General features: G+C 56.6%; 1 protein-coding gene across 1 annotated transcript in view; it reads right to left on the reverse strand.

Moving 5' to 3' along the window:
- The window catches only part of gpatch1 (G patch domain containing 1), a 57,718-nt gene that overhangs the window by 13,118 nt on the left and 29,271 nt on the right, over positions 1-15,329 (reverse strand). Inside the window, exons 6-14 of the mRNA XM_070896878.1 lie at positions 14,985-15,043; positions 13,244-13,492; positions 11,374-11,521; positions 11,189-11,265; positions 5,427-5,628; positions 3,806-4,081; positions 2,393-2,571; positions 1,112-1,239; positions 340-473 (exon numbers count right to left, since the gene is read on the reverse strand). Of these exons, the coding sequence (XP_070752979.1) occupies positions 340-473; positions 1,112-1,239; positions 2,393-2,571; positions 3,806-4,081; positions 5,427-5,628; positions 11,189-11,265; positions 11,374-11,521; positions 13,244-13,492; positions 14,985-15,043 (1,452 nt within the window). The remainder of the gene's footprint in view (positions 1-339; positions 474-1,111; positions 1,240-2,392; positions 2,572-3,805; positions 4,082-5,426; positions 5,629-11,188; positions 11,266-11,373; positions 11,522-13,243; positions 13,493-14,984; positions 15,044-15,329) is intronic.

Below are 15,329 nucleotides of genomic sequence, written 5' to 3' on the forward strand. Positions count from 1 at the left end.
GGGAGGGGCCAGTCAGTGACACACCCGCTGGGGGAGGGGCCAGTCAGTGACAAACCCGCTGGGGGAGGGTCCAGTCAGTGACACACACCCGCTGGGGGAGGGACCAGTCAGTGACACACCCGCTGGGGGAGGGGCCAGTCAGTGACACAACCCGCTGGGGGAGGGGCCAGTCAGTGACACACCCGCTGGGGGAGGGGCCAGTCAGTGACACACCCGCTGCGGGAGGGGTTAGTCAGTGACACACCCGCTGGGGGAGGGACCAGTCAGTGACACACCCGCTGGGGGAGGGACCAGTCAGTGACACACTGGAGGCACTTTGGTTGTAAGACAGACACTCACTGAATGATTTGTCCTGTTGCACACTTTCCCTTTTCATTCCCATCCCGCTGGATGCAGGAGCTGGGGGGACGGTTAAAAAGTTAAACACCGAATATTTGTCCCGTTTCACCTTGAGGAGCCCGGCAATTGTTGACCTGCAGAATCAAAAATAAAACAAATGGTAAAGCTCCAGGAGCAGCTCAAAGCTGAAGGGAGCGAGATATCAGGAACAGCAGCTCACCCGGGGCAGATAGACGGGAGCGCACTCAATAACCAACAGATAGCCCCACCATCCCCGCAACAGTCGCGCACCGCTTTATCAACAGCTCCCTGCTCTTGCCTTAGAATCAGAGGTTTGTGTGTTCAAGCCCCACAGCGGGAGAAGTTTGACATTCCAGTGTAGGACTGAGGGAGTGCTGCACTGTCGGATATGGCTTCCTTCGGATGAGACCTTAAGCCCGGGTCCCGACCCCGGGTAAACCCTGGGTCCCGACCCCGGGTAAACCCCGGGTCCCGAATGAACCCCGAGTCCCGAATGCCTCTTCAATGCGTCAGGTGGATGATGAAAGGCTCCATTATTTGAAAGTGGAAAGTTCTCCCGGCAACAAGGCCGACATTCCTTGCTCAGCCTCCTGAACCCTGACTAACTGCTCGTTGATATACTTGCTGTCTGCAAACACAATCATCCCTCTCCAACGTAAGTCACCGTGAGCAATTGCCTCGAGGCGTCCTTACAATTTTGGGGCATCTCCCACCTCACGCTGGGCCACTGAATGTGATGCTCCGTACATACCCAGGGTAAGGATCGGGAACGTTGAATCGTTTGCAGAGGACTTTCTCAGGATGCCACTCAAACTTGTCCCTGGTGAGACTCCCAAACATCTTCATTTTCACCGCAGCCTCTTTGTCATTGACATCACCCTGTGAGAGAGAGCGAGCAGGAGAGCTGTCACAACCAGGGTCACCGGGAAGGTCAGACCCACACTGCCAGGGGAAGGGACAATGGTCAGGGTGGGGGGAGGGGGAAGAGACAGGGATGGTGGTTGGGGGAGTGGGGGGGGGAAAGAGACACTGGGGCGGTAATGGCAGTGGACTGGTGACGATGGTGGGGGAGACCAATGGGCTGAATTCCTTTTCCAGACCATCATTCCCCGACCCCCCCCAATCCCTGTTACCCCTCCCCCCCACCGACCACCGTCCATGTCCCTGTCTCCCCCCCCCCACCGACCACCATCCCCCGCCCCCCCATCCCTGTCCCCCCCCCACAAGACCACCATCCCTGTCCCCCCCCCCCCAATCACCATCCCTGTGCCCCCCCCCGCCACCATCCCTGTACCCCTCCCCCGACCACCATCCCTGCCCCCCCCCCGATCACCATCCCTGCCCCCCCCCCCCAATCACCATCCCTGTCCACCCCCCCCGACCACCATCCCTGTACCCCTCCCCCGACCACCATCTCTCCCCCCCCACCCACCGACCACCATCCCTGTCCCCCCCCCCAACCGACCACCGTCCCTGTCCCCCCCCACAAGACCACCATCCCTGCCCCCCACCACCGTCCCTGTCCCCACCCCTCCCCGACCACCATCACTGTCCCGTCCCACCCACGACAACCATCCCATCCCCCCCCACGACCATCCCCCGCCCGACCACCATCTCTGTCTTCCCCCACCAACCCTGATTTTCCCCCCCCCACACCCCAACCACCGCCCTGTCCCCAGCACACACCCCCTCCCGACCCCCCTCTCCCCCACCCTTCAGTATTGCTGCCCCCGCTGCAATCGGCCAACTCCGCAAAGCCCGGGGACAGAGCCCGGTCCCTGCCCAGCCTGTGCGGCTCAGTGCCACGCTCGGGGGATTTACTCACTCGGCTAACCAGTCACACCCACGTGGCCACGCACTCAGCAATGACGTGTACAATGACGGTGGATATCCCGCAGGCACTCAGGGAACGTGGCCAGTTAAGATGCCACATCACTATTTGAATCGGACGCTACCAGTTGTGTCCAATGACCTTTGCCCTGCCTGTATGGCGAAGGTCAAAGGCCGGCCCTCAGGCTCAGCACTGCTGTACCTCCTGTTCTTCAGGCACCTCCACCTTGTCCGCGTCCTCGGCGAACTTGCCGCGTGTAAAGCGGGACGACAGCGAGACGCTGGTGGGACGATACAGCGCGGCTGCCTGGCTAAACTCGTCCTGCTCCCGGGCTCGCTCCCATTCCGTCATGTTGAGGTCCAGGCAGCTTTGTAGGGCATCTAGGAGGAGGCACATACATCAATACCGCAGCGAAAAGGGTGGAACCACGAGATAAGGTTGCACAGACGAGACATGTATTCACCCGAGTTTTAAAGATTAAGGAACAAAAACAGAAAACGCTGGAAATCACAGCGGGTCAGGCAGCATCTGTGGGGAGGAAAGTTCACGTTTCGGGTCGATGACCCTTCGTCAGAACTGGAGAGTGTTCGAAAAGAGCAGATTCTTAACGAGCACAGAAAGGGGGAGGGGGAAGAAAGAACAAAAGGGAAGGTGTACGAAAGGGTGGAAGACAGGAGAGATTAGAGAGACAAAAGGGATGATGGCCCAAATTCAAATGGTAATGCCAGGAGTTAGAAAAACATTGGTCAAGATAGGGTGTGAATGGTGGGATAATGACCAACAGACATTAGAGACAAGGAGAAAAATAGAAACGGGCTCTGAGTGGGGGGGGGGGGGGGGGGGGGGCGGGGAAGAGAGCCAAAGATGGGCAGAGGTTACGGTCTGAAATTGTTGAACTCGATGTTGAGTCCAGAAGGCTGTAAAATGCCTAAACCAAAGATGAGGTGCTGTTCCTCGAGCTTACGTTGAGCTTCACTGGAACAGTGCAGGAGGCCGAGGACGGAGAGGTCAGAGTGGGAATGGAGCGGGGAATTAAAGTGACAGGCGATCAGAAGCTTGGGGGTCACACTTGCGGACAACGGAGGTGCTCCGCAAAGCGGTCACCCAATCTACACCCAATTCAAAAATTTCACAGCGTAACCGCTGACAATCTTTCTCCTCCACCCTCCCACCCCCCCACAGCCGGTTTCTTTCTTTCTTTCTCTCCTTGTCTCTAATGGCTGTTGGACATTATCCCACCATTCACACCCTACCCAACATCCACAGGATTTTGATTTTGTGTTCGAAGATTGAGGGGGGATCTGATTGAGGTGTTTACGATGGTTAAAGGATTTGATCGGGTAGACAGAGAGAAACTATTTCCTCTGGTGGGAGAGTCCAGAACAAGACGGCATAACCTTAAAATTAGAGCCAGGCCGCTCAGGGTGATGTCAGGAAACACTTCTTCACACAAAGGGCAGTGGGAATCGGGAACTCTCTCCAAAACGCTGCTGAGGCTGGGGGTCTATTGGAAACTTAAAAACGGAGATTGATATTTTTGGGGCGAGGATATTGAGGGACAGGGAGGCCAATTGCAAAGGCCCAACAGTAAAGCAATGACCTCGGGTAACTTACCGCTCTCTCCGCCCTTGAGCTTCTCCACATACTCCTCGTACCGCTTCTGCTTCTCGGGATTCTTTACAAAGGGTTTAAATTCACTCGATCCCGCAACCCTGCCTCCGCCCAGTGCCGCGAGCCGTGGAGCCCAGGGCTGCCTCGAGGGCGGTGCCTGGGATCGGTCTGAGAGATCCCGGGAGGCGGGAGCGCCGCACGCAGCCTGCTGCTGCTGCTGCACCTGCTTCAGTCTATCCTGGTCTTTTGCAGCGAGCAGCTCGAACACTGAGCGAGGACCTGGAACACAGAACGGAGTTCAGTTACTGAGTACCTGCAGCTCACCACAAACCATCCCGGACATAAATGCAGAATTATATCGACATCAGTTCGTCAATAAACAACACCTTTAACCCAGTAAAATGTCCCAAGGTGCTTCATCATCATCATCATCATCATAATAGACAGTCCCTCGGAATCGAGCAAGACTTGCTTCCACTCTTAAAATGAGTCCTTAGGTGGCTGAACAGTCCAATACGAGAACCACAGTCCCTGTCACAAGTGGGACAGCCCTGTCACAAGTGGGACAGATAGTCGCTGAGGGAAGGGGTGGGTGGGACTGGTTTGCCGCACGTTCCTTCCGCTGCCTGCGCTTGATTAATGCATGCTCTCGGCGATGAGACTCGAGGTGCTCAGCACCCTCCCGGATGCACTTCCTCCACTTAGGGCGGTCTTTGGACAGGGACTCCCAGGTGTCAGTGGGGATGTTGCACTTTATCAGGGAGACTTTGAGGGTGTCCTTGTAACGTTTTCTCTGCCCACTTGAGTCTCACTTGCCGTGTAGGAGTTCCGAGTAGAGCGCTTGCTTTGGGAGTCTCGTGTCTGGCATACGGACAATGTGGCCTGCCCAGCGGAGCTGATCGAGTGTGGTCAGTGCATCTGACACCACAAACCATCCAGGACATAAATACAGAATTATATCGACATCAGTTCAACAATAACCAACAAGAATGTGCATTTATATAGCAACCTTAACCTAGTAAAACATGCCAAGGTGCTGACAGGAGCGTTATCAAAGAAAATGTGACACCAGGCCACACTTACTGCTACCCCAGGTACTGTATTTACTGTTACCCAAAAGCTGGGTCAAAGAGGTAGGTTTTTGGGAGCATCTTAAAGGAGGGAGAGGTTTACGGAGGGAATTCCAGAGCTTAGGGCCCAGGCTGTTGAAGGCACGGCCGCCAATGGTGAAGGTGCCGTCTTTGGATGAGACGTTAAACCGAGGCCCGCCCTCCCTCTCAGATGGACGTAAAAGATCCCATTGCCACAATTCAAAGAAGAGCAGGGAGTTCTCCCCGGCGTCCTGGCCAATATTTATCCCTCAATCAACATCACTGAACTCAATCAACTGTTTTGGGAGCTTGCTGTGCACAAATTGGCTGCCGCATCGCCCACATTACAACAGTGCCTACACTTCAAATGTACTTCATTGGCTGGAAAGCACTTTGGGACGATCTGAGGTCGTGAAAGGCGCTACATAAATGCAAGTCTTGCTTTCCGACCTGCTGAGATTGCCAGCATTTTCTGTTTTTATTTCAGATTGCAGCATCCGCAGTATTTTTGCCTTTGGATCATTCTCTCTCACCTTCGAGCGCGCCTTCTCCAAGCAGATCTCGCCGCTGCGTTGCGCTGAGCTGGTGCCGGCCCTTTGGTGCCTCGGCGCTGAGCTGCCCCGCGGATGCCTCGAGCGCCAGGGCCATAGCGGTGCTGACGGTGCCCGGTGCCACGACTGGTCGGAAGTAGTGAACCGGCCTGTAGTCCCTCGGCAGCTCGGGGGGGCAGTAAACCTGGGGCAACGAGCACTGTGTTAGACAGAGAGAGCCTGCAACAAATACCCCCTCCCCAATCCCATCCCCGCACAGGATGCCCCCGCTCTGTGGCATAGAACCATAGAAAATAGGAGTAGGCCATTCGGCCCTTCGAGCCTGCACCGCCATTCAATATGATCATGGCTGATCCCTCTATCCCAACACCATATTCCCGCTTTTTCCCCATACCCCTTGATGTCTTTTGTTTCTAGAAATCTATCCATCTCCCTCTTAAATATATTCAGTGACTTGGCCTCCACAGCCTTCTGTGGTAGAGAATTCCACAGGTTCACCACCCTCTGAGTGAGAACATTTCTCCTCATCTCAGTCCTAAATTTCCTACCCCGTATCCTGAGACTGTGACCCCTTGTTCTTGACTTCCCAGCCCCGGGGGAAACATTCTCCCCGCATCCAGTCTATCCAACCCCGTCAGAATTTTATACGTTTCCATGATATCCTCTCTCATTCTTCTAAACTCTAGTGATTACAGGCCTAGTCCACCCAATCTCTCCTCATACCAGGAATCAGTCTGGTGAACCTTCGCTGCACTCCCTCTATAGCAAGTATATCCTTCCTTAGGTAAGGATGCCAAAACTGCGCACAATACTCCAGGTGTGGTCTCACCAAGGCCCTGTCTAACTGGAGTAAGACATCCTTGCTCCTGTACTCAAATCCTCTTGCAATGAAGGCCAACATACCATTTGCCTTCTAACTGTTTGCTGCACCTGCATGTTTGCCTGGTGCCGATACAATGCAGGAGGGCTGGTGATTTACTGCCACTCCGCTCCCAGCGCACTCAATGCTCAACAACCTTTGTGGAAAACGCAGAACACAATCAACCACCACACTTCGCACTTTCCAATCATAGAATGATGCAGCACAGGAGGACATTGGATCCATTATACCTGTGCCGGCTCTGTGACAGAGCGATCCAATTAGTCCCACTCCCCCCCGTAATTTATTTCCCTTCCAGTATTTATCCAATTCCCTTTTAAAAGTTACTATTGAATCTGCTCCCACCGCCCTTTCAGGCGGGGGGGGGGGGGGGGGGGGGAGGGGAGTCGAGTCGGGGGGGGGGGGGGAGGGGAGTCGGGGGGGGGGGGGGAGGCGGGGGGGGGGGGAGGGGAGTCGGGCGGGGGGGAGGGGAGTCGGGGGGGGAGGGGGGGGAGTCGAGTCGGGGGGGGGGAGGGGAGTCGGGGGGGGGGGGAGAGGGGAGTCGGGGGGGGGGGGGGAGAGGGGAGTCGGGGGGGGAGGGGGGAGTCGGGGGGGGGAGGGGAGTCGGGGGGGGGAGGGGAGTCGGGGGGGGGAGGGGAGTCGGGGGGGGGAGGGGAGTCGGGGGGGGGAGGGGAGTCGGGGGGGGGGGGAAGAGGGGAGTCGGGGGGGGGGGGGGGGAGAGGGGAGTCGGGGGGGGGGGGGAGAGGGGAGTCGGGGGGGGGGGGAAGAGGGGAGTCGGGGGGGGGGGGGAAGAGGGGAGTCGGGGGGGGGGGGGAAGAGGGGAGTCGGGGGGGGGAGTCGGGGGGGGAGGGGAGTCGGGGGGGGGGAGGGGAGTCGGGGGGGGGAGGGGAGTCGGGGGGGGGGAGGGGAGTCGGGGGGGGGAGGGGAGTCGGGGGGGGGAGGGGAGTCGGGGGGGGAGGGGAGTCGGGGGGGGGAGGTGAGTCGGGGGGGGGAGGGGAGTCGGGGGGGGGAGGGGAGTCGGGGGGGGGAGGGGAGTCGGGGGGGGGAGGGGAGTCGGGGGGGGAGGGGAGTCGGGGGGGGAGGGGAGTCGGGGGGGGGGAGGGGAGTCGGGGGGGGGGAGGGGAGTCGGGGGGGGGGAGGGGAGTCGGGGGGGGGGGAGGGGAGTCGGGGGGGGAGGGGAGTCGGGGGGGGGAGGGGAGTCGGGGGGGGAGGGGAGTCGGGGGGGGGGAGGGGAGTCGGGGGGGGGAGGGGAGTCGGGGGGGGGGAGGGGAGTCGGGGGGGGGAGGGGAGTCGGGGGGGGGAGGGGAGTCGGGGGGGGGGAGGGGAGTCGGGGGGGGGAGGGGAGTCGGGGGGGGGAGGGGAGTCGGGGGGGGGAGGGGAGTCGGGGGGGGGAGGGGAGTCGGGGGGGGGAGGGGAGTCGGGGGGGGGGAGGGGAGTCGGGGGGGGGAGGGGAGTCGGGGGGGGGAGGGGAGTCGGGGGGGGGAGGGGAGTCGGGGGGGGGAGGGGAGTCGGGGGGGGGAGGGGAGTCGGGGGGGGGAGGGGAGTCGGGGGGGGGAGGGGAGTCGGGGGGGGGAGGGGAGTCGGGGGGGGGAGGGGAGTCGGGGGGGGGAGGGGAGTCGGGGGGGGAGGGGAGTCGGGGGGGGAGGGGAGTCGGGGGGGGAGGGGAGTCGGGGGGGAGGGGAGTCGGGGGGGAGGGGAGTCGGGGGGGGAGGGGAGTCGGGGGGGGGAGGGGAGTCGGGGGGGGAGGGGAGTCGGGGGGGGGGGGAGGGGAGTCGGGGGGGAGGGGAGTCGGGGGGGGAGGGGAGTCGGGGGGGAGGGGGAGGGGAGTCGGGGGGGGGAGGGGAGTCGGGGGGGGGGAGGGGAGTCGGGGGGGGAGGGGAGTCGGGGGGGGGGGAGGGGAGTCGGGGGGGGGGAGGGGAGTCGGGGGGGGGAGGGGAGTCGGGGGGGGGGAGGGGAGTCGGGGGGGGGAGGGGAGTCGGGGGGGGGAGGGGAGTCGGGGGGGGGAGGGGAGTCGGGGGGGGGAGGGGAGTCGGGGGGGGGAGGGGAGTCGGGGGGGGGGGAGGGGAGTCGGGGGGGGGGAGGGGAGTCGGGGGGGGGGGGGGGAGGGGAGTCGGGGGGGGGGGGGAGGGGAGTCGGGGGGGGGGGGGGGGGGAGGGGAGTCGGGGGGGGGGGGGAGGGAGGGGAGGCGGATTTGGGGGCGGAGAATGGCTGGGGATAGAGGGATGGGGAAGTCCGGATAGCTTTGTGAGTCTGCTCCAGGTCAGCCATACACAGATCCCGGATGAGCAGGGTTATGGGGGGGGTTGCTCTGGCTGACCACCTCTGCCCCACAGTTATTTCAGTGGCCGTGGAGAAGGAACACGCAGTGCCCGGCAGTACGCTCTGGGCCATCCGTGATCACTGAGGCAGCCGATCTGTGCCGCAGAACTAACGCAGTCCCAGTAACTGGGTAAAGTTCTGGGGCACCCGACCTCAGGAAGGATACCCAACCTCAGACTTCGGAGGGGCTGCAACTTGGCTTCTGGTCCCTCGAGTTTTGAACATTGAGGGTCGAGCGAATCAAGGTGATCACACTGTTACACGGATTTGATGGGGTCGATCGAGAGAAACTATTTACGTGGTAAGGGTATCAGGGGATGTCGAGCAAAGGCGGGTAAATGGAGCCATGATCTAAACAAACGGTGAACAGACTCGAGGGGCAGAATGGTCAGTCTTGCAGCCAGCATCTTCAGAGTTCGGTCATTAAACATGCCAGCCCTGACTGAGGTTCAGCAACTACATTCCCATTAAACATCTGCGTTTTGAGAGAAAGTGGGTGGCTCTTTATCCGCCACACTGTTTACTGTTCACTCGCCTGCCTTGTGTTGGTTCACAGCCTCTCTCGAGACCCGGTATTGAAGATTTATTGCAAAATACCAGAGGAGCTTCAGAAAAACCCAGTAATGTAATAAATAAATCACTAAATGTGCAGAATGGAGGATGACCCATGGTGGGGGGTGCTGCGTTCCAGGAGCTGGTGTAGAATCAGTGTTCAACCATTATAATCCCTGGCTCTGGTTATCCTTTACCTCGATATTGGGCCGATAACGGTACTCTAGATGGTACAGCCTGTGTCCCACTTACTGAGTGGCCGGTGGCGTTGGACATGGGAAACTATCCAGCCAACCCCATGGAACCAAACCTGAGTCAGTGTCTTAGTCAACACGAGGACACCAAGGGCTAAATCAGTCAGTGCCCATTACCCCAGTGTACAGCACAGAAACAGGCCATTCGGTCCCACTGGTCCATAGAAACATAGAAAATAGGTGCAGGAGTGGGCCATTCTGCCCTTCGAGCCTGCACCACCATTCAATATGATCATGGCTGATCATTCATCTCAGTACCCCTTTCCTGCTTTTTCTCCATACCCCTTGATCCCTTTAGCCGCAAGGGCCATATCCAACTCCCTCTTGAATATATCTAACGAACTGGCATCAACAACTCTCTGCGGAAGCGAATTCCACAGGGTAACAACTCTGGGTGAAGAAGTTTCTCCTTATCTCGGTCCTAAATGGCTTACCCCCTTATCCTTAGACTGTGTCCTCTGGTTCTGGACTTCCCCAACATCGGGAACATTCTTCCTGCATCTAACCTGTCCAGTCCCATCAGAATTTTATGTTTCTATGAGATCTCCTCTCATTCTTCTAAACTCCAGTGAATACAGGCCCAGTCGATCCAGTCTCTCCTCATTTGTCAATCCTGCCATCTCAGGAATCAGTCTGGTGAACCTTCGCTGCACTCCCTCAATAGCAAAAACGTCCTTCCTCAGATTAGGAGACCAAAACTGAACACAATATTCCAGGTGTGGCCTCACTAAGGCCCTGTACAGCTGCAGCAAGACCTCCCTGCTCCTATACTCAAATCCCCTAGCTTTGAAGGCCAACAGACAATTTGCCTTCTTCACTGCCTGCTGTACCTGCATGCCAACTTTCAATGACTGATGTACCATGACACCCAGGTCTCGTTGCACCTCCCTTTTTCATAATCTGCCACTATTCAGAAAATATTCTGCCTTCATGTTTTTGCCACCCAAGTGGATAACCTCACATTTATTCACATTATACTGCATCTGCCATGCATTTGCCCACACACCTAACCTGTCCAAGTCACTCTGCAGCCTCTTAGCATCCTCCTCACAGCTCACACCGCCACCGAGCTTAGTGTCATCTGCAAACTTGGAGATATTGCACTCAATTCCTTCTTCTAAATCATTGATGTATATTGTAAATAGCTGGGGTCCCAGCACTGAGCCCTGCAGTACCCCACTAGTCACTGCCTGCCATTCTGAAAAAGACCCATTTATCCTGACTCTCTGCTTCCTGTCTGCCAACCAGTTCTCTATCCACGTCAGTATATTACCCCCAATACCATGTGCTTTAATTTTGCACACTAATCTCTTGTGTGGGACCTTGTTAAAAGCCTTTTGAAAGTCCAAATACACCACATCCACTGGTTCTCCCTTGTCCACTCTACTAGTTATATCCTCAAAAAACCACGCCGGTGTTTATGCTCCACACCAGCCTCCTCCCAGCCCCCTTCATCACACCCCATCAACATATCCCTCTGTTCCTTTCTCTCTCTCGTGTGTTAATCCCACTTATCCTTAAATGCATCTCTGCTATTCCCCTCAACCACTCCCTGTGGCCACGAGTTCCACATTCTCACCACTCTCTGGGTAAAGAGTTTTCTCCTGAATTCCCGATTGGACTTATTGGTGACTATCCTATACTGATGTCCCTAGTTTTGATCTCCCCCATTCCTCTTTTCTGGTCTGTTACCATACAAACAGGCACACGTATGGCACACTGGACAACAGAGCAACTACCTTTTTGGATTTCGTCGCCCTGGATCCCAAGGAGAAGCCCTCCAGCAGTTTCCCGATATACCCGGGAGCGTCCAAACCTGCAACACACAAAGTCTGGTTTGAACGAATGCCACAGGGTCGCCACGAAGGTGTGCGCCCAGCGCACCCTGCAGGAAGCTCCCCTTCCCCACCCTGTGCTCACTCACCTTTCGTCTTCTTGTACTGCTGCGGGGCTGTCCAGCCATACAGCCCGTCCCCTGGCTCTTCCTCCGCCAGCACCGTGTCGTACCGCGACAGCGTATCCCTGGCGTAAATATCCGCGTCATCCTCCTCCAGCGCACCCACGCCGAACGCCTTGTAAATCAATAAAGGACACGTCTTCAGCGTGAGATTCTGGTACCCGCGCTTCCCGTGACTTACGCAGGAGACCAAACACCTTTGCAAACAGGTGGCAGCAATGTTCCCTTTAAGCTTCGTGGCCGTGCAGCACTCCAGGGGTCTCGCGCGGCCTGTGAGCCGGCCTTTACATCGAAAAACCGCGCGGTGCGGACTCGTGAACGGGCCCCCCAGCCCGTTAAAGGTGTCGAGCAGCCCAAAATAAAAATTCAAGGGAACATTGGGTGGGAATGAATAGTTAGTCAATGGACTTCAACCGGGGTGGAGGGGGCACCCAATAACAATGACTATACTTGCAGAGTCGAGGACGCTAACGTTGGTGTGTCTGTCCTCTTTGATAAAGTGCAACATCCCCACCGACACCTGGGAGTCCCTGGCCAAAGACCAGTCCGCCCTAAGTGGAGGAAGTGCATCCGGGAGGGCGCTGAGCACCTCGAGACTCGTCGCCGAGAGCATGCAGAAACCAAGCGCAGGCAGCGGAAGGAGCGTGCGGCAAACCAGTCCCACCCACCCCTTCCCTCAACCACTATCTGTCCCACCTGTGACAGGGACTGTGGCTCCCATATTGGACTGTTCAGTCACCTAAGGACTCATTTTTAGAGTGGAAGCAAGTCTTCCTCGATTCCGAGGGACTGTCTATGATGATGATGACGACGACTGTAAAATCTTCAGTGGCATCTTTAAGATGTGACAGGTTTCATTATAAATACAAGTTCCTGCCTTCTTTTTTTAAGCTCTTCTGCATCGATGATACGACACTAAGTGTGAGAGTATAATTACTGCATTCTTCTCCGCTGTCCAGCTCTGGGGCACTGCTCTCACCCAGTTGTGACCAGAGAATCTCCTGCAAAGGGTTTTTTTTCCGCCCCCGGTCCGTTACCTCCGGTGTTCCCCAAGGATCTACCCTTGGCCCCCCCCCCACTCCTATTTCCCATTTACATGCTGCTCTCAATATCATCCAAAGACACAGCGGCAGTTTTCGTGTGTACAGTGACGACACCCCCAAGCCTTACTTCACCACCGCTGTCTCTGATTTGTCACACTGCTCGTCTGGCATCCAGTGCTGGAGGAGCCGCAGTTTCCCCCAGTGCAACATTGGGAAGGCCGAAGCCATTGTCTTCGGTCCCTGTCACAGACTTCATACCCCTGCCACCGACTCCATCCCGCTCCCCGGCCAATGTCTGAGGCTGAACCTCAGCATCCAACGGGACCGTGAGCCGAGCTTCCGGCCCCATATTCTCTCCATCACCCAGACCGCTCACTTCGACCTCCCTAACATCGCCCGTCTCCGTCCCTGCCCCAGCCCATCTCCTGAAACCCTCATCCGTGCCTCCGTCGCCTCCAGACTCGACTATTTCCTGGCCAGAGTCTTCCACCTTCCATAAACTCAGGCTCAACCACAACTCTGCTGCCCATATCCGAGTTCACCCATCACCGCTCTGTTCGCTGATCTATATTGGCTCCCAGTCCACCAACTCCGCAAATTTAAAATTCTCATCCTTATGTTCAAATCCCTCTGTGGCCTCGCACCTCCCCTAACTCGGTCTCCTCCTCCAGCCCTACGACCCTCTGCGATCCTCCAATTCTGGCCATTTGCGCATCCCTTGGGTCCACCATTGGCGGCCGTACCTTCAGTTCTGCAGAAATATGGCCAAATGCTGGCTGCATCGATAGATTTACCTGTCCGGTGATACCGAGCTTCCTCCCCTTGCTGGATTGGACATCGCCCAGCAGATTGCGGGATCTGTCGGAGTCCGCGTTGAACGTGCTGAAGGACCCCTCTCCGGACGCCCCGTACAAAGCCCTGTGAGGATCGATCCCGCTGTACCCCAGCCCGTGTCGGTCAGCCTTCTGTGTGAAGTCCATCGGCATCACGTCTTTTGGTGCAAAGGTGACATTTTCGGGCTGATACTCCTCCTCCTCCTCCTCCTGCAGGGAAAACCAGAGTCGACATTTGCATTCCCTGTTAAATTACATCAAGACCTTGAAATTATGATGCAATATTAAAGATAGGACGATCGTTGGTATGAAACTCCTTGGAGTGTTTAGGAACAGAAGAACGTACAGTTCTGGTCACCACATTACAGGAACGATGTGATTGCACTGGCGAGGGCACAGAGGAGATTTATGAGGATGTTACCTGGACTGGAGAATTTTAGCTATGAGGAAATATTGGATAGGCTGGGCTTGTTTTCTTTGGAACAGAGGAGGCTGAGGGGAGACCTTTTTGAAGTGTATAAAATTATGAGGGGCCTGGATAGAAAGGACCTATTTCCCTTAACAGAGGGGTCAACAACCAGGAGCCATAGATTTAAAGTAGTTGGTAGGAGGTTTAGAGGGGATTTGAGGGGAATGTTTTTCATTGAGGATTGTGGGGGGTCTGGAACTCACTGCCTGAAAGGGTGGTAGAGGCAGAAACCCTCACCACATTTAAAAAGTACCTGGATGTGCACCTGAAGTGCCGTAACCTACAGGGCTACGGACCGAGAGCTGGAAAGTGGGATTAGGCTGGGTAGCTCTTGGTCGGCCAGCGCGGACACAATGGGCCGAATGGCCTCCTTCTGCGCTGTAACTTTCTATGATTCTATGAATAGGAGGAGGCCATTCAGCCCTTCTAACCTGCTCCGCCATTCAATCAAATCATGACTGATTAACTACTCACCTTGGTTCGTAATGCTTACGGTCTAACAAAAATATATCAATCTCAGTTTTTACATTTTCAATTGACCCCAGACTCAACAGCGTTTTGTGGGGAGGGGGGGGGAGGAAGAGTTCCAGATTCCCACTGCCCTTTGTGTGAGGAAGTGCTTCCTGACATCACCCTGAATGGCCTGGCTCTAATTTTAAGACTTCCCCACCAGAGAAACAGTTTCTCTCTATCTACCCTATTGAATCCTTTCATCATCATAAACATCTCAATTAGATCACCCCTTAATCTTCTATACTCAAGGAACTACAACCCTAGTCTATGCAACCTTTTCTCATAATTTAACCCTTTTAGCCGCAGTATCATTCTGGTGAATTTGTGCTGCACGCCCTCCAAGGCCGATATATCCTCCCTGAGGTGCGGGGCCCAGAGGGGGTCTGACCCGAGTTTTGTACAGCTGTAACATAACTTCCAACCCTTTGTACTCCAGCCCTCGAGATGAAGGCCAACATTCCATTAGCCTTTTCTTTTGCACCTGTCCACTAGTTTTTAGTGATTTCTTGGATCGCTAAATCTCTCCGCTCCTCCACAGTTCTTAGTCTCTCACCATTTAGAAAATAATTATCTTTCTTGGGTCCAAAGTGGACGACATCACACTTCCCTACAGTGAACATGCATCAAGATCACACAGTGTAGCGCTGGAGCTGACAGAGCACCAAACAACAAGACACACGGGGGGAAATCGAGAGCTTCAATCAACGTGGACACACGTACCTGCGATCCTTCCGTCACTTCGCCCGGCAGCGAGCACCCGTATACTTTCACACCTGTACCTGTGTGGCATACAAGACACAAACACAGTAAGCGAGGATACATCCCACGTACATTCCGGCTACGTTTGACGTGGGAAGGCCACCGCCCCCACCCCGCCCCCGATAGCTCAGTCAGTAGCTGGACCATACCTGGCTTTGGGGGGGAGGGTGGGGGGGGGAAAAGAGGTGGTGTGATTCCTGGTCTCTACCCAGCTGCTAACTCAGCCTGTGGTGCTGCAATTATCCTCAGAGCCCTGCGCCAGGGGCTGGGAAAATCAGTCGCAGTTCCTGCTTCCTCATCACTTTT

Source organism: Pristiophorus japonicus, chromosome 13, assembly GCF_044704955.1.
Source record: "Pristiophorus japonicus isolate sPriJap1 chromosome 13, sPriJap1.hap1, whole genome shotgun sequence".
Lineage (NCBI taxonomy): Eukaryota > Metazoa > Chordata > Chondrichthyes > Pristiophoridae > Pristiophorus > Pristiophorus japonicus.